Genomic DNA, 19762 nt, shown 5'->3' on the forward strand with positions numbered 1-19762 from the left:
GGAGGATAAACTAATTAGTGAAATCAGCTGGATGAGTATATATTAAAGTACCAGCACAGTACTTTTTTTAAAGAAATTCACCATAAAAAGAGTGCTACAGCGTTATATGCGATAGCTTTAATGTCTGATTTATAGTGACTTGAAGTTAAAAATATATATATTTTAAAACAATTGGCATGCACAACTTGGAATGTTTTAGAGACATTGCATATGAGTAAACATTTCTTCAGATGAAAACACACACCTTAAATTGACATCTGACTGACTTGTGATATCAGGGAGGTGTTACATCCTGTGGAGTTGACAGGAAGCACTTCCATAAATGAGGAATTCAGACAAAATGTGAATAGGCTCCTGTCCCTTTAAATGCCTGGCTGATTCCATGTTGCTAGGGAAATAGAGATGTTTACTCCAACATCAGTGTGAGCTGGCTGACTCTCCTGTGTCCTTCCACGTTTTCTCTCTCTCTCTCTCTCTCTCTCTCTCTCTCTCTCTCTCTCTCTCTCTCTCTCTCTCTTCCATTCTCTTTGTGCATTTTTTTTCTTATGATGGTGTTTTTCCCTCCGACTTGACTCACAGAAAAGGACAATTTAGTTTTCAATAAACTAATTAATTATCGTATTAGTGATGCATGCATGTGCAGTTGCAGAATTGTCATGTGACTGTCAGATATGAGTAAGATGACCAAAGTGATAAAAAGAAAACTGACTTCATGAACCACATTTTAATGAGGTTGTTCAGCCATACTCGCTCTCTCTGCCTCAACAAGTTTATTTCTGACTTCCAACAAGATTTTTTTTTTTTTACTTTTTAAAGTGTGTGATATATTTAGAGGTTTTATATCTGCAGTAAAGCATCTGCAAATTCAAGTCGAGCAGAAGAGAAATAAAAGACAAAACTATGCAGAGAAATTTCTAATGAACGTCCTTCGGGTTGCTCTTGAAAATGTAACAACACTGACACCTTTGGCCATTTGGAAGAACTGCACTTCACATTGGTCACAAATACCATACATTGAGAAGCACAAAACAACTCATTTCTTATACAACGGAGGGCTATATGTACTATCAATTTAGAATTTTTGCATGTTCAGTGATTTTTTTCCCTTAATTTGCCATGAAATTCCCTTACTTTTCTCCATTTGCACACACATGAACGAACACACAACCACAAAGCACATGACTCACAAGGATGACTCATAGTACCCACCTCTCTGTTCTCACTGAACCCTGTCATCCCTTGAGAGAGAGAGAGAAGAGAGGGAGGGGGGGGGGGGGATTGATGGCTGACAGAGAGAAATTTCATTAATTTCAATAATTTGCCAGGACTTGATGATTTGTCAGGACTTGATGATTTGTCAGGACTTGATGGCTGAACCAATTTGTTGCTGGTTGTGATGTGTTTCCAACTTTTTAGTTTTTGTAAATTGATTTATTATGCACTTAGGATGGAGCTATTCTCTTTCAAGTGAAAACAAAATCTTAAAAATTAAAATCCACAGAGGAGTGTCATGCTAGTTTGGATTTTTCCTCAGACACTCAAAATAATGTACCATATCCTGACAATTCATGTAATTAACATAAGCAGAAGTAATGCTTACACTCTAAGCAGTAAGCAGGCTAATTAAAGTCAAGTGGAGAGCCATTTTTAGCTGTTAATGCATTTTAGAATTTGTAAGAAAAAACTATTAAATGCAAAAATATAAAATGCACATACACAGACATACGTCAAAATATTACTGTAATTTTCATTTAATGTAGCCTATATGATTTGTCAAGCCAAGGTACACTGCCTTTTTATTCGTTATTTTAATATTCGTCTCTCTCTCTCTCTCTCTCTCTCTCTCTCTCTCTCTCTCTCTCTCTCTCTCTCTCTCTCTCTCTCTCTCTCTCTCTCTCTCTCTCTCTCTCTCTCTCTCTCTCTCTCTCTCTCTCTCTCTCTTGTGTGTGTGTAGTCAAGGCAAACCACTCCGCATTATGACGGGATGGTCTTAATTTTTAAACGCGTTTTGGTTGTATGGCTTTTTGGCCCTACCGAGTTGCCGTGTGTTTGTGTTTGTTTCTGACGAAAATGGCGGACGAGTTGGATAGAGTACGAATTTCAGCCGCGGAGCTACGAGCAGAAACGTCGAATTTCACAACACACGGCGACAGTATAAAAGGTCAGGGGCTCTATCCATGTTTATAACAATGTAAGAAAGGGAGTAGTCGAAGACAAGCCATATTTTGACAAGTCACGTCAAACTTAGGGTTCAGTTTGCTAATAGCTAGCTAGCATAACAGTTAACAACGGTCGCCACTCATGTAGGTTGAACGGCGCTTGTTTTGAAAAAAAAAACATTCAACATATTTTTCCGGGTTTTCTTGCATAATTACATCGTATAGACCCTGCTGTGTCGCTTAGCATAAACCACCTAAATTAGAAATAATCTTTTCCATTTGTTTAAAGAAGTAAGTGTAATGCTAACTATTATATTCTGGCTATTGAAGGCGGCAACTTCTTAAATTATATATTTATTTAAAATGGAAAGTTTATAAATAAGATGGTATCCAACCCCAACTCTTTAACTTTATATTATAACTTTATTACTGCTGTCTATGTATATGTAGTAAACGTATTGTTAGTTAAGCGTGTTACAGTGGATGTGCAACAGGTTATTTTCCTCGGGTGCCGTAGTAACAGCAATTTAGTCTTGATTTTGTTGACCAACAAATGTATTATATGTTGCTATTTATTTATGTCTCCTATAATGTAGTCGATCACACATTTCCTAAACAATGGCTAAATAAAAAAATAAAAACTGTAATGACTTCAGGGGACCGGATCCCACTAAGGGGCCTCGAGATGACTTACAATGATTTAAAATGAGCCAAAACTCATTTTAAAACTAAATATCAAGATCATTCTTATTTTAATCCATTTTGTTTTTTCTTTAAAGAATCAGGATTTCTACGATATGAGTTCTAATTAAACAAATTCTAGAAATTTCTGAGTACCCAGAAAAGCCCTAAATAAATGTAAAAAAATATTATTATTATGCAATCTCATAATACCTTGGGCATTCTTAATTAATTTTTTTAGTTAACCCAAGCTCTAAAATGTTTTATCGGGTAGAAATTTTATAAATATAAATTTAATTAATAAAGAAGAGGTAAAACATGAAACACTGGGTAAGTCAGCCTTCGAAAATTGTAATTGACAATGTGAGGCTTCGTAATCAAAAGGGCTAAGAACCACTTCCCTAATGTACTCTTTAGCCAATAAAATATATTTTTTCTGTTTTTGTCATCTGTTTCTCAGAATTGCAAGAGGAGGGTAAGAAACAACGGCAACGAGATAGTAAACGTCCAGACCTGCAGTTGTACAAACCTGGTTCTGGCCATCCACGCAAACATAAGGACAGCTCAGAAGGAGCTGGCTCATACCCTGTGCACCCATCAGAAGATTGTGGTTTTGGTAATGACACCAAAATGCCTGACAGCTCACCTAACAGTCCTGGATGCTCTCACGTCCCTGGTATAGACAGTGGAGACTTTCCAAATGATGGTCAGCCTGAAAAGAATCATAACACTAAAGGACACGTTGGTGGCAAGAACCACCTACTTGTGTTACAAGATGGTAATGCTGTTAAAAGCATTGAAGGTGCTGGTACGCCAAGGTCTCCAAAGCAGTCACGAAAGATGCGAAAGCCAGACCGTGAGATATATCAGCCAGGAGGGCGAAGGTCTCAAGGAAACAAAGAGACCGGGGCGAGCAAAGAATTAGATGGGGATCGAAGACAAGAGGAAGAAGTGGATGGGAAATATGTTGAATCACTTACAAAGGGTGAGAAAGAGGAAAAGCGTAGAAACAGGCGTGGGAAAGATGGCAGGAAAAAGCAAGAGTCCAAAGGAAGTGCAGACTCCCCCTCTGCAAACAAAAATGAGAATAATGTCGAGAATATCACTAGTAACATCAGCAAACTCCAAGTGGAGTCTGAGGAAGGTAGAGATGGAGGTGGGCAGGATGGTGCAAACCGGAGAAAACATAGTGGTGAAGGACGAAGAAGCCAAGCAGGTGAAGAGAATGGAGAAGTCGGAGAAGACAAAAAAAAGGAGAGGGGTAATGGGAAATCCAAAGCAGGAAGGGAGAAAGGTAACAACCAGGTCTTTGTCAAAAAAGAGGAAGGGGAGGGAGGAGGGAAAGGTACAGAGGCAGCTCAGCCTGAAGGAAAAAGGCAGAGGAATGTTGGCGCAAAGGAGGTGAGCCATAACCAGAACATGAACCGTGAAAAACAAACAGGGAACAGGCCGAAAGAGAGAGGGAAACCATGTGACAGAACGGATTCAAACCGAGTCAACGCTGCCTCAAAGCGATACTCTCAGTCAGACATCCGACGACCTCGAAACCGCACGTACAGTACGAGTTCGGCCAGTAGCGGGACCAGTATGGACGGTCTGGCTGAAGCAGAGAGACTTAGAGGAGAGGGTCGGCAGTTATCAGCTCGCACTGTGGAGAGGACCACTGGACAGAGGGAGTTCGTCCGAGGGAGCCTGGCCCGCCCAAGGAGACGGATGGCCCGGACCTTGTCCTCCACAGATTCGCTGGAGGAAAATGAGGCGTGGGAGCGAGAAGATAGACGAGGCAGAGTTGCTGATGAAGCCAAGAGCACCCACAGGGGTCCTGAAGGGGGCGGAAGAGGCCAAAGAGCGCCTGCGCCTTGTGGTCGAGGAGGAATTTTGAGAGTTTCTTTGGACAAGCATTCAAGTGAAGAGCAAGCGAGTCGAAAAAACCCTAGAGGTCGTGGGAGGGGAATCCTAGTGCTTCCTGCCCACACGGATCTAACTTTAACCCCTGAGCCTGGGCCTCAGCTTCGAGGAATGAGAGGAGGAATGGGTCTGGGCCGAGGAAGAGGCGGCCGTGGAGGAGGGGCAAGACGACTTTGGGACCCGAATAACCCGGATAAGAAACCAGCGCTGGTGTCAAGCCAACAGTCCAAGCATGCATCTCTCCCGCAGGCTTTGTACTTGCAGCAGGGTGGATGCGGGCCGTTGCATTTCCTGGATACTGATGACGAGACTGCAGGAAGTCCTCCTGTCCGCCAGGGAGAGTATTTTCAAAACCAGCAAGCTGCTGCGATGGCTTACTACAAATTCCAGAATTCCGACAATCCATACTGTTATCCGTTACCAGCCAATTCCCCAAACACCCCGCCACGCTATCCATACCCTTATCACATTCCCTACCAAATTCCTGGTTCTAATGGGATCTATCCCACCTCTGCTATGCCACCTTATTATGGACCCTATGCGCAAGGTGGGCCAGGTTATCCCACTCCAGCGGGATCTAGTCTCACTCCAGAAGAGGCAGAGGTGCAGACCAGAGGAGAGCTGGGAAAAATGCTTCGGCTGGCTGACAGTCAGGAACTCCAACTCAGTAACCTGCTGTCCCGGGAAAGACTGAGCCCAGAGGGACTGGAGAGAATGGCCCAGCTCAGGTGTGTATTGAAAGTAAAACATGGGAATTTTAAATAGGAAAACATGGGATTTGTTGTATTAGAGTTCTACAATTCTACATTTTATGTCATTGTCTCATAATGGATATTATACCAGCCTGGTTGAATTTTTCCTTTCATTTTTTTTCTGATGTTTATCCAGGGCTGAACTCCTGACGTTATACGAGCGGGTGATTTTGACAGACATAGAGTTCTCCGACTCTCAAAACCTAGATCAGGCCCTGTGGAAAAATGTGTTTTACCAGGTGATAGAGAGGTTTAGGCAGCTTCTGAAAGACCAGACCTCAGACACTGCCTCACAGATCAAAACCATGCTGATGACCATTCTGGAAGAGGTAGATATGCACAAAGTTGTCTATATCCCCCTTATGAAAGTCCTTGTCATTGTCTAATTTTTTTTCTCCCTGATATCAAATTTACACTACCATTAAAAAGTTTGGAGTCAGTAAGATTTCCATTTTTCTTTTTTTTTTCTTTTTTTTTAGCAAGGATGCATTAAATTGATCAAAGAGACAGTAAAGACATTTATAATGTTTAAAACAAAACTTCTGAACTGTCCACAAAAACATCAAGCAGCAAAAATGTTTTCCACATTGATGATAATAAGAAATGTTTCTTGAGCAGCAAATCAGAATATTAGAATGATTTTTGAAGGATCATGTGACACTGAAGACTGGATTAATGATGCTGAAAATTCAGCTTTACCATCACAGGAATAAATTACATCTTAAAATATATTATAATAGAAAACAATTAATATTTCACAATATTGCTGTTTGTATGATGTTTTGATCAAATACAATAAATGCAGCCTTGATGAGCATATATGACTTTTGAATTAAAAAAAAAATTATTATCAATCCCAAACTTTTAAATGGTAGTGTGTAAATCATTTAGCAGATGTTCTTATCCAGAGTGACTTTCAAAAGTGCTTATGTGCTTCACATTCAGGATGATTTAATATTCACTTGTTCTATTCTCTCTGGAATAAAATTGTGAATTATTTTGTTAAAAAAAAAAAAAATAACGTTTTGTATTTTATTTTATATTGCATCACTCTCTCAGCAATACAATAATCCATTTGTGACCGAAAGTGAAGATGCAATGTTTATTTTTTGCTCTAGGGGGCAGTATTCTTTGATTCACTTCTACAGAAGTTGCAGACAGTGTTTCAGTTCAAGCTGGAGGACTATATGGACTGCATGGCTATACGAGCAAGACCTCTACGCAAGACGGTACACAAATACTATAAATTACTTAGGAATATCGGCCCAGCTGTTTCCTTGTCTTAAGGGGTTTGCTATAGCAGGCTATATGCCTTTTATAGTTTGTTCTACTATTGTTGAATAGAAATTTATGCAAAATCACATTTAAGGAGTGTGAATTCACTTTACCTTGTTTCAGGTCAAGTATGCTCTGATCAGTGCCCAGCGCTGCATGATCTGTCAGGGCGATATCGCACGATATCGTGAACAGGCTAGTGACTCTGCTAACTATGGGAAGGCCCGCAGGTAAGTCTGTCATGGCTACATTAAACTTAAAATTATGAGTCACAACCAAAGATGTATTTATACTATAGTACAATATTTTGATATACATGTGCTTCTGTTTATATCATGATATATTGAGTGATGATAAATTGAATTAGTGCAACATAAATCATTTCTTTTTTTCCCTTCATTTACTTATGGGAAGTCATTGGTTAAGTTGTTGCGTTTTCACATTTCAATGTTGACAATTTGTCTTTTCTCTTGTTCAGTTGGTATCTAAAAGCTCAGCAGATTGCTCCGAAAAACGGACGACCCTACAACCAGCTGGCCCTTCTAGCAGTGTACACGGTGAGACCACCCGCATAACATTAGACAGTGTGTTAAAATACGTAAATTAACGTTTTATATAATTATATCAATACATATAAATATAAATGTATTTGCACTTTTATTTAAAAATTATTTTAAATATTTAAAACAAAAATTGCCCGTTGAATCAGTCTCAGATTGGCAAAAAAGTTGTAGGCTTGTCAGTTTTAAACCATTTTTTTCTACTTCAATAATTGCTTGTATGTTATTGGCTTAAATGACTATTATTAACATGAAAGTTAAACTAATTTATTCTCCTCCCATCTCTCTTTTAGAAGCGAAAGCTGGATGCTGTATACTATTACATGCGTAGTCTAGCTGCTAGTAACCCGATCCTCACAGCCAAGGAGAGCCTAATGAGTCTGTTTGAGGAAGCCAAGCGCAAGGTAGGCATGTTAACATCACTCTTCCAATAGAATCAAACTTTTTGTTTCTGACCGTCATATTTGTTAATCTCTTCAAACCTAGGCTGACCAGATTGAACGTAGACGAAAGCAGGATTCAGATGGAGGTACCCATGGTTCCAGAGGTCATGTGGGTGGGCGTCGTGGCGAGGACGCCTCCCGTGTGGAGATTTGGATACGTCCGAGTGGGAATCCGGGCACTTCTCGTCCAACAGGCAGTGAATCTGGAAAGGACTCTGAGCAGGATGGAGAGCTTGGAACTTTGAGTGCCAGTGATGTGAGTGCTTCTGAAAACATAGTGTAATTTGTGCTAGGTTACTTTGATCACAAAACAATCTGAGGTTATTTTATACTAACATAGGGCCGCAATGTTTAGATTGCTGTCACTGCCCTAATCTTTCAATGATCTCTTAAGTTTCAGAAAAATGACCAATTAAAATTCCACCGTTGCCAATACATGTGCTGACAAATAGATACAATTTTTATATATTTTTAAAAACAACGTTTATTAAGAAAGATTCAGACTAGCAGCCTGTTGCAAGAAATATTCCTCTGAGGCACACAAATGTTTTCACAAATGTTTCAGAAAACGGACATAAACAGAGGCAGACGCACGCAACGACACACGTACAAACACCCGTGCACATTAGAGGCAAAGAGGGCATGTCAAGTTGTTTATCAGTTGCACAGGATGAGGCTGATGAGTCACCCATCAGTGGCAAAAAAGGGCGTCATAGTCCATAGTCCTTTTTTATAACTACAGTGAACAATCTCTGTAATTTCATCCATTTTAGCTGAAGGTAAATTACGCATTTACTTATATTTTTCTGTCCTTTTCTTTACAGCTCAATAAGAGGTTTATTTTGAGTTTCCTATACACTCATGGAAAGCTCTTCACTAAAGTAGGGTAAGTCTTAATGTCGACAGATTCAGTGTAAACAGTTTTTAGACTGTGTTGTTTTGCTTTTAAATTGACTTTTGACTTTGAAGGTCATCTCAGTCCAATCATATTGAGATTTCAGAGTGCTGATTTTTGAAGAGAACCTAGATTTTGTATAATTTGCAACGGTTCCTGATAGGAACTTTTTTGGATCGCAACAAGTTCATCTGTATCTACAGCATTGACTATAAAGCATATTTGATTGGAAGTTCCTGCCTTAAATTATTTTAGGCAACTGTTTTATTCAGAATTTTTTTAATGGACATTTTTAAAAAGACTTGTCCTGGAAAAATGTTAAATTTTCAAATATTCATTAATGCTTTAATTTTGCCATAAAAAAGCCTTTGCTGCTGATATAATAATAAATAAATAAAATATCTACAGAATCTCTGACATGCCAGTAATTACCACAGAAATTCATAAATTTTTTTCTGGTATATTCATTTGCATAATGTGTCGTGTTTGGTCCTCAGGATGGAGAGTTTTCCTGCTGTAGCCAGTCGAGTGTTGCAGGAGTTTCGGGCTCTCCTCCAGCACACCCCCTCCCCCCTCGGCAGCACACGCATGCTGCAAATCATCACTATTAACATGTTCACCATCCATAACGCACAGATTAGAGGTAAAAATACAACATTAGCAGCGGTCATAGAGCATCTCCAGTCCATTGAAAATAATCTTTCTTGCTTCCCACTTTGCTATGCCACTCAATTTTTCTCTCTTTCTTTCTCATAGCTGAAAGGCAGGGTGAAACTCGGTCTGTATTGGAGGAGCAGACCATATCCCTAGGTTTAGCTATGTTTGGTCTTCTTGTCCAACGTTGCACTGAGCTCTTGAAGGAAACGCCTGCTGGTGAGTAGATGATGTGTTTCAAAACCTAGTGTGCTGTCTACACACACAGCATTATAGGTGCACTCTAAAAAGGTAGACAGTATATTTAGATTAGATGCTTCTTTAGGCCAAAATCTGGACTGGACGGAGCTTGCAATACTGCTAGGGGTGTAACGATATTGGAACCGAACCGAAGAACCGCGATGCAGAACCCACGATTCGAATCGCGATACTCTCATGGCGTTCCGAACACGCCCCACCCCGCCCCCTGTTACCCCAGCCCCGCCCAGCCCGGCTCATTGGACCTGGAATGTGTACACAACGAATTCAGTTTTGTAGCCTAACCACTATTAAAACCAAATAGCAAGCTCCGTGTTTTGCTACTTTCGATAATAAGCAAGGTGTAATCTTCAAATTCTGACTATTTGATCACAAAAATCAAACAATAAATGCCGTTTTGGCGCTCTTTGATGTGGCGTGACAGATCACTGTACTAGCTCCTCATTTCAAGTGGTAGCGCGGAGCGAGAGTAAACGCGATCATCTCTTCCTCAGTTACAGAACAAACATGAATGGACACCTGAAGGTATGTTGAAAATACAGTATACTTACTGAAAGGCATCATAACTCGTGTAATCGCTCAATCAGTGTTTCAGCAGCGTAAAGACGTCAATAAAACTGCATAGCCTGTCACTAGCATTATATTTACCTCAGCAGGCAAGTGATTCAGTGTCCACAACTTGTTGGTTCCTAGAGAAATGAACTCTTGCACTAAATAAATGCACTCTATTATCCTATATATTATATTTTACTTAACCTGTTAATTATATCTTGATTATTTAATGTATGTTTAAAATATCTTTCATGAAAATGACAGCAACTGTGTAAATTATTATATTTCAATAACAAATTAGAGTAAAGTTAATGCAAAAACTGCCTTATGTTCAGTTTACATGTTTTCATACAATGTGTTGGGTGTTGATTATTATATCTAAAAAATAAATAGCATCTAAATTTAGGCTCTATTGTTAACCGTTAATTTTATAGTAATGTGCGGCTCCCTATATAGTTTACAGCATTAGCAGATTTTTAATCCTTGCAAAACGTTTAATTGTAATTGAATTAATTTAAAGACAAAGACACCATTTTTTCATTAAACCACTGTTTAAATTTTTTTTTTAGCTTTCTAAACCGAACCGAACTGAACCGAGACGTCAAAACCGTGGGAAAACCGAACCGTCAGTTTTGTGTATCGTTACACTCTTAAATACCGCTGTACTTTACAGCATTACTTTGGGGAGGGGGCGGGGGCGGTGGTCTAAAATGACAAGAAGTTGTGAGTTACTATCTACTTAGGATTCTGTCTTAAGGCTGATTTATACTTCTGCGTCGGACCTACGCCTGAGCCTCTACGCCGTAGACTACGCTTTGGTTTTAATCTATACTTCTGCGTCGTTGTCCGCGTTGACGCACGCAGAGGGAGCATGTGAAACCCGAGGGAGCGGTTTGAGCTGACCAATCACAGTGCTTGCGTCCGCGTAGAATTGACGCGTTGTTACATTTTTGGAGAGGTGCACGTCAGGGTACGCCGAAGAGTACGCGCACTACGCACAGCCTACGATTTATACAAGAAGTATAAATTGGGCTTTAGAAGAGAGCTGCATATGTAGACCACAACACAGCTAGGTTTTGTAACAAAAAAAGTGAATTTTTTACATACTTGAGAGGTAATTCAAATCATTGTGGGTAAAAATCTCAGTATTTGTGAGCCCTGTGCTGCTTTGTCTGATAGTTTGCTTTCTCTTATTTGTCTCCCCCAGAGTCTATCCCAGCAGAAGAGCTGGGGGAGTTTGATGAGATTGATGATGAAGAGGGGATGGTACGGGTGTCCTCCTTCCCTGCTGACCTGAGAGAGCTGCTGCCCAGCATGAAGGTCTGGTCCGACTGGATGCTCGGACACCCCGACAAGTGGAACCCTCCTCCCTGCAGTATTCAGTAAGTCTTGCTTGCTGTACGTTCACAGGACTTGTTGATTTGAAGCTGAGCTGGAGTAATATGTTTCTGTGTGTGTTTATAGGGGGAGTCCAGATGTGTGGCAGTGTCTTGCAGATCTTTGCAACTCTTTCTCACGCGTGTATCACGGTGAGGTTCTGCTGTATAAAGCTGATGCGGATGGAGAAGGAGACGAGGAGCTCAGAGTCCTGCAGCTGGAGGAGGACAAAATGCTGTCTGGCTTTGTCCCGCTGCTCGCTGCCCCACAGGAAGCCTGCTATATAGACCAAGGAACAGATGCGGTCAGTAATGTACACGGCTATGCTAGGGCTGGGCGATATGGCCTAAAAAAAAATCCCAGATTTTTTCACAAAAAATCCGATTTACGATTTAAATCGATTTTTTTCTCTCCCTACTTAAAATCAATCTGCAGATGACAAAGAAATTGTTCATAACAAGTTTTAACTTTATATTGTTTTAATATTCCCTTCTGGGATTTGATCTCCATTAAAGTGCAATCAGAAACCACAAGCCAAAAAGACAAGAGGACAGGCCCTGTCTTTGAAAACAATGAAAATGTAACATAAAATAAAATGGGTGGATTGGGATTGGGGGGATGTGTAAAAAAAAAAAAAAAAACTTGCATCACAATAAGTGTATTGTGATTGTCAAATTATTTGGTAACTAAACATAATTTTATTAAGTTTACTGGTATGCTACTGTTTTTATTATTGCTTAACACAAATTTCACAATTTCAATTCAATTCTTGTGATTTGATTCTGGTCTTGATTCAATATAAATTCCTTTGGATAAATAGGTACAGTAGATATGTTAATGTATTAATTGTTCTCAAAAAAAAAAAATTCACCTAATGCTGTTAACATACAGAGAGCCCTGTCAGCTGGTATTATTAAAGGTTAAAACTAACTCAAATTAAATATAATGCGCTTTTTATAATAACAACGTTACACTATTTTAATGATATAGGTAAAAATATAATAAATGTGTAATATAGTTATCATATTTAGCAAAATACTCCTCTCTATAGCAATTATTTTAAGTCCAACTATCATGCGTGCTATGGGTCATTAAAAGCCATCCTGAGGTAAATGTAACGTTACGTGACATATGTTGTTCTCCAGCTGTTTTATGGACATCTTTCCGCGGTTGAAAAACACTGATCGATCGATTTCATTACATTTCGGTAAGTTGGTAGTAAAGAGTAACAGATGTTCGGTTCACGTGCCGCTTGAACTGAGATCTGCCAGCGTTCTTTCACGTCACATTTACAAGCGCCAAAACGTTGTTTATTGTTTGAATTTCGTAATAAAATTGACAGAATCTGAGAACTGAGAATCTGTTTAATATCGATAGTAACTTGCTCTGTCTTGTCTGTTGGTGTCAGTGTCCTCTTTGCTTCGCGATTTTCTCTGCGTGAGAAAAGGGATTTTTGGCGTGAAAGCGTGTAAAAAGTGACAAAATTGCGTCTCTCACAGTGAACTCGTGAGAGTTGGCGGCCCTGCAGATTCAGCTTGTTAATGTTTTCGGCGGGTGTGCTTCTGCTGCCGCGGTCTTGCTCATTTGCCATGTTGTTTGTGTATCTCTATCATGGCCAGCGCTGAGCCCGGTCGGAACTACGGGAGCCCAGAGGGGAGCGTCGGCGGTTGTTAAAGAGAAAACCGATTTTCATTTAAATAAATCGCCGTAAACTACACATTCGAGTTAATCGATAAAATCGATTTATAGCCCTAGTCTATGCATACTAACACATTACATCACACTGCCAAATTGCATGCTTGGGTGAATAATATATAAAAAATTAGGACTCAGTAAATGACAATAATTAGCTATTTAACCTTTTTTTTTTTTTGTTAAAAATCTACCTTAGATTAATTTAATTAATAAATTGTTTATTTTAAATTCCAATTAGCTAAAATGTACTGCCTCCTGGGTGAAATAATGTATCAAAGTGCTCTTAGTAGATTAAAATAATTGCAATTTATTTTTATTAATTCTTAATTTGCCATTTTTTCACTTTTTTAATTCAAAGTTGATAAAATTTGTCTTGTTTATTTTATATTTTTTATGTAGTCCATTCAGATAATAATTGAATTCTATACAAAGATTTGATTTATTAAATCAATGAGCTGTTAAGGTATTTCTCATCATCTATCTATCTATCTATAAATTACAGGAACGTCTGTATGTCTGTTATTCGCATATCTCTCGAACCGTTAGTCCGATGGATTTCAAACTTGACAGGTGTCTTGCTACGGGCACGAGTAAGTACTGTGCCAAGTTTGATGTTGTTTGAATTAGAAATGCAAAAGATATCGGTAATTATATATCAGTAAAAGAAGCACACATTGGCTTTTGCTGCTCCAGCTGCTGGCCACTCCCTCTCTCACACTGCACACTGAGTAAGCACACGCAGGAGCAGAGACAGAGAAGCTCGAGGAAAGCAGCGGAGCTTTAGCAGTACACCTCAGACCCACAAAAATGTGCAAAGAGGCACTACTTTGGACTGTTTTTGACTTTGAATAAACAAACGACAATTCCCGAATTTAAGAACGTTTCAGAATCCCATCCCACAAATGCAAAAACACCACCAGCTACAGACAACAAGTGGCAGACAGAGCGTGATGCCACTTATAGGCAGGCTAGCAGACACTAATTTTGAGTCACATCGTTGCAAATATCACATGATGATGCATCATTCCACAAAATGGTTTGCCTTTTCTGTATCATCAAGTTATTCAATAGGCTATCTATTAGGCTGCAGGAACGTCGATATGTCAAGTGTTAGTTATTCGCATATTTGAGCACTCAAACACACCAAGCCAACAATTACTAAAAACACACACAAAAACAGATTTTGAACGGGCACTGCAGTTTACTAATAAATGTGAGTGAAAACACCTGTGCTGCCATTCTTATTCTGATCACACAACTCAATTATTTACTTGTTTGTTTTATGATATTAATCACATGTAATTGAATAAATGAACTTTAGCAGCTGTAGTTTTCTCACATCTGAATGATTGTGTCTGTATTGTAGGCTATAGCAGCTGACTGTAAGAGAGTGACCGTTCTGAAATACTTCCTGGAAGCTCTGTGCGGCCAGGAAGAGCCACTGCTGGCTTTTAAGGGAGGAAAGTACATTTCCATGGCAACACCTCTTACAGCCGGCGTAAATGTCGAGAACAAGATGCAAACGCAAGAACTGGTACTGCAAACCTCTCATTTCCTGGATGTATGAAAGAGATTTTCCTGTTTTGTTTTGCTTTTCTCAGTCTTTTTCCAGTAACCCACCCAACAGAGTGTGCGGTTAACTATCTGGGCAGAGCACTGCTAATTCCACTGTTTTCTCAGGAGGATGATGTCATTGTGGAGGAATCGTCTCTCTCTGCTTCAGAAGGGGAGATCGATGGAGAGATTGAAGGAGACGGAAGCGAGGATGATATCAGAGAGCTGAGGGCACGGCGCCACGCTCTCACACACAAGCTGGCACAGCAGCAGAAACGCAGGGACAAGATTCAGGTATCAAGATGCCATCTTCTTTATACAGTATACACATTGTCTAATTCTAATGTTAGTCAGTGTTTCTTGTACCAGAATCGATCAAGCTAATGAATTAGAGCTGACAAAGTGTCTGTTTCTGTCCTCCAGGCTGTTCTGCAGATGGGTGGGCAGCTGGAGATTGAGATCAGGCCGTTCTATCTGGTCCCTGACACAAACGGCTTCATAGATCATCTGGAGGGCCTGAGGAAGCTTCTGGCCTGTGGGACGTACATTCTGGTTGTGCCTCTTATCGGTGAGACCCTCTTTGATCATCAAAATGCACGCAAATGTTTCACTCTTCCTTTGTCTAATGTTTCTCTGTTTTTGTGACAGTGATCACGGAGTTGGACGGTCTGGCTAAAGGGCAGGACTGTCGTGAGGGGATCAGTAATGGTGCACATGCCCGACAGGTGCAGGAGAGAGCCAGAGCAGCGGTCATGTGTCTAGAGAAAGCCTTCGAGTCTAGAGATCCCTGCATCAGAGCGCTCACCAGCCGAGGAAACACACTGGAGTCCATCGCCTTCCGCAGTGAGGACACCTCTGGACAAAAGGTCTGTGTTTCTTCCACTTTGTTAAAGCATAATCTACACAGGATTATGATTGGTTCAAACCTCAGTTCTATTCATTTTTCTCTTTTCTTATTGTTTTAATTTCATCTAAACCACTGTAAGTTTGCCATCAAGTTGAGTGCTGAAGGTGAGGTGTCGACAGTAGTGGTTCAGCTAAATTTAAAAATATATTTTTTAGCCTTTTGATGGTATATATGTTTATAAATATGTATTTGCTCTGAAATAGCATTTCATATTATTTTATTACAATCTGGGAATGTATCATTTTGACTAACAGCCATTTAAATTCATGGAGCCACAAAATTCGTGTTAGTTATAAAATACTCAGTGTTGATGATTTCCACATTATTAGTATGCTAGTAAGATTTTTTTATAAAGAAATTAATATTTTTATTCAGCAATGAAACATTAAATTGATCAAAAGTGACATACATTTACATTGTCAAAAAATCTGTTTCAAATAAATGCTGTTCTTTTGAACTTTTTATTAATCAAAAGTCCGTCACAGGAATAAGTTACATTTAAAATGTTTAATTTTAAAGTTATTTTAAGTTCACAATATTACTGTGTTTTGATCAAATAAATGCAGCCTGGGTGAGCATATGACACTTCTTTCTAAAACATAAAAAAAAAAAAACTTTTGAACTGTAGTGTATATGCACCAGTATAACAATACATTGTAATGTTTACTTAAATAATTTTTACCAGAATCATTTTTGTTGAGTTCTGCGATGACACAAATGAGTTTTGAATCGATTTAAGCAAGCAGTTCAAACTGATTCAAACACGGAACTGAACTTTACTCTATTGCTACTTTTGATGCTCAAGTTCAAATCATCAGTGCTCTTTATTTAATTTTTTTTATTAGTTAAAGGTATAGCAGAGGATTTTCTTTTTCCGGGCGGGTAGCCTATACTATTGGTCCACCTAAGTGTCAATCATTCTGGTGATTTGTTTACATAAGGCAGTCATACGTGCTCGTCCCTATGTAGTTTTCGCGTTCTGCGCATGCGCACTTTCAGGTGTATTATGTGTGATGAGTTACGGTTTCAGCCATTCCTTTGAAAATGGCTGAGGGTCGAAAGAGAAAAAATTTATACAAAGTGTATGATAAGAAGAGAAATGCCGCAGAATATAGAAACAAGACCAGAGTGATTTTGGGTGAATATTTCACACGCTGGCGTGCGCTAAAAGCACAGGTTGTGCTTCCCACTGATGCCGCAGTCGCGAAGATTCTACTAGACGAGTAAAGTTTGTCATGCTATTTGGAGAAATCCATTTAAAATCACTGCTAGTAAAAGTTAATGTAAGCTATGATTAGCGATGCTAGCCCTGGCACAAGTCATGCACCGCGTAGACACGGTAAACATCTCAATTTGTCTAAAGTAGCCTTATGACCAAATGGTATCACGCTGAAATATTCTAAAACCTTGTGTGTTCATTTTCGATAATTACAATGTGTTCACCATAGTATTTATTACACAAATGCAACAAGCTACTTCTCCATTGCATATCATGTCTTGAGTCCTCGGTCACTCAACACGTTTAATAGGCGTTCCCTCTCGGGAGAAAATAGAGTGTTGCGCATGTGCATTTTTTTAAAAATTGGAGAGGACGGGTCTTCTCTAAAATTCGGAAAGATCCTCGGCTATACCTTTAAGGAAAGCTTAATTTTGATTAAGAGATTGTCTTAAAAATATCTGTCTCAACACTCTCATATAAGTCACAAGACAATGAGAGACTGCATAATTAGTCTAACGGTGGTCCTCAGGGAATGTCACATTCAGACACAGTTCTGTGGTTCGGAAAACGTTTTCACGTCAACCTGCAACTGTAGTTTGGAAAAAACCCTTTAGAGGTTCATTTTGAAGTTCACAAATGCACATGGGATGGGACTAAAGTCTATTTTAAATCCACCCACTCATTGTGCCTTTCTTTCCATCTTTCCCCAGGGCAACAACGATGATGTCATCCTGTCCTGCTGTCTGCACTACTGTCAGGACAAAGCCAAGGACTTCATGCCTGTGGAGAGAAGTCAGTTCACTTACTTGTACTTGTTAGGGGCCGTTCGCACGGGTGGCACTTTTGCATTCCATCTGCATTTGATAGAATGTTAGTCTTTCATATTCGTATTGCGATAATAACCAGCTCAATGTACATTATCCTTCTTATTACCTGCCATTTAAGTAAATAAATTGACCTAAAATGTCGATTTAATGTGATATTTTATTAGCTCATTAAACACAACGCTTTCACGAAGTACAGTTCTTAGCAAGTTCCTATCAGTTTTGTATCATTTGTTAAACAGCTTCTCTCCACATAAATAATGACGTGACATGAGATATAGAGTGCGTCTCAATCTGAAGGCTGCATATCTCAGCTGCCACATCATCAGGCTCCGTCAAAGAACGTCTCAATTTACAGGATCCTTTGAAGGCAGCCAAGGATACTTAAGTGCTTTTTCAATATCGCACACTCCTATCGAAATGTCACGACTAACCAATCAGAATCAAGCATTTCAGAGAGCATGTAATAAACATACTAATAAGCATCCTGTTTATAAAAGCAAGAATACTTTCTATACAAATCCTCTTTGAATTTGTTTGTTTCTGTGTATTTCTCCTTCCTGACTGACCAGTTTTGTCTCTCCACCAGATGGGCCGGTGCGGTTGCGCAGGGAGGTGGTCTTGCTCACGGACGACCGCAACCTGCGAGTCAAAGCTCTCACACGCAACGTTCCGGTCCGAGACATCCCTGCGTTCCTGATCTGGGCTAAAGTAGGCTGAACCGCAGACCTGACCTACTGCTGTACAAACCAATCATCCTCCACTGAGGAAATGATGTCACAGAGAGAGGATGAATTTAAAGGGGAATAGTCGAACCGACAAAAAAAAAGAGCGGAGTGACACATCAAGCTACTTTAACAAGAAAGAACGGAGGATTTCCCCCTTAAAACGCAGCGTGCATAGACAACCGCTTACTTTGGACACGGTTGGAGAGGTTGAACGCAGCTTAGCTGATTCAGAGGGTTGATTAAAGTGCAGAAATGCTGTATGAAGAGGAAGCAGGCGAGGTGTACGTGTGTGAGCAAGAGAACCCAGCATCAGCTGCTCTGCTGTTTAGAGTGTCAGCTTGTAGTGTTTGTGTGGAGTCACACACAGGCGGATAAGCTCATTCCAGCGCTTCCGTCTCTCAAAGGGCCTGTGATGACGTGTGACGCTCCAGTAGGGGGCGGCGTGAGGCGGTCTCACGTTCCTGCTCTGTGGCCCAAGTGGCCCTGATTGCGTTTTCATTGTCTCCAGTGCATGCTTGGTTTGCTCTAAGCATGATTGTTTTAAGGCTCTTATGATTTTTACTTGCGTATTTAAGTTTGCATTGCATTTTTGCCTTCGGTTTTTGACAGTGTCAGGTTCTTGTTTTCATTTAGGTCACATGGTTTTGCTGTATGGAAGCATCTTTGTGCATCAACTGTGTAAATTCAAGTCAGAAATTGAATTTTGGATTGTAACATCTGTATTCCTGTGTCAAGTAAATGATGTAATGAATCTGTCATCTCAGTAGTTTTAATACAAACTAATCAATTCTACTCTTTTGCGGAAAATTAGGCTTTGCTGAAAATTATTCACAAGGTGTATCTGTCTCTGAATAAATGGAACCTAAAATCTGCAGTTTTGAGGTAGAGCAAAACAGAAGAGTTTTGTTTCCTCTCTTGAAGAAATGGACAACTTGGATGAGCTGTGAAGTGGGTTATTTAGATACTGCTGTCACAGCCATCAAGAAAAACACAATGGATGCGGTTTAGTTGTCATGTTGAAATTTTTGTGCAAATTATTTTCATGCCTGTATTTGAGTGGATCGTCTGTGCTGGTGTTTTAGTGTGGTTATTTTTCTTTCCCAAAACTGAAGTATTATAGTTCTAATGGGACCTGGAATGTCATCTTGTTAGAGCCTGTTTTAATGGTCAAATATCATACTCACATTTCTGTTCTGTGGTGACAAAAAGCCATGTTTGGCTTTAAGCAGCGTCTGGATTAATCACCTCCGGTCACAAGTCTTCCTGATTTGTTTCTAATGTTGTGGATTTAATTAAAATTTCTGAGTTAATCATTTGTGTT

The 19762-nt window shown here is 39.6% G+C and overlaps 1 protein-coding gene across 3 annotated transcripts; it reads left to right on the plus strand.

Annotated features, from left to right (window-relative positions):
* The first annotated feature begins 2016 nt into the window (after positions 1–2016).
* Positions 2017–19751, plus strand: smg6 (SMG6 nonsense mediated mRNA decay factor). Of its 3 annotated transcripts, none has more exons than XM_077242199.1 (19): positions 2017–2161; positions 3301–5476; positions 5637–5829; positions 6619–6729; positions 6899–7005; positions 7254–7332; positions 7629–7739; positions 7822–8034; positions 8603–8664; positions 9171–9316; positions 9430–9546; positions 11345–11519; positions 11602–11818; positions 14576–14770; positions 14890–15057; positions 15187–15331; positions 15412–15629; positions 17600–17681; positions 18303–19751. In XM_077242199.1, exons 1-19 carry the CDS (start codon positions 2017–2019, stop codon positions 18431–18433), a joined length of 4791 nt encoding a protein of 1596 aa, XP_077098314.1. In that variant the 3' UTR covers positions 18434–19751. The 3 variants fall into 3 exon arrangements, with proteins under 3 accessions (XP_077098314.1, XP_077098315.1, XP_077098316.1); XM_077242200.1 differs by having other exon boundaries at positions 14576–14743; XM_077242201.1 differs by lacking the exons at positions 14576–14770; positions 14890–15057; positions 15187–15331; ... (1 more) ...; positions 17600–17681; positions 18303–19751 and adding an exon at positions 13270–13347 and having other exon boundaries at positions 2052–2161; positions 11602–11834.
* Positions 19752–19762: the final 11 nt, after the last annotated feature.

Source organism: Siphateles boraxobius, unplaced genomic scaffold (genome assembly GCF_051911475.1).
Source record: "Siphateles boraxobius isolate OS27281-9 unplaced genomic scaffold, OSU_SipBor_1 25, whole genome shotgun sequence".
In the NCBI taxonomy this organism is placed as follows: Eukaryota; Metazoa; Chordata; class Actinopteri; order Cypriniformes; family Leuciscidae; genus Siphateles; species Siphateles boraxobius.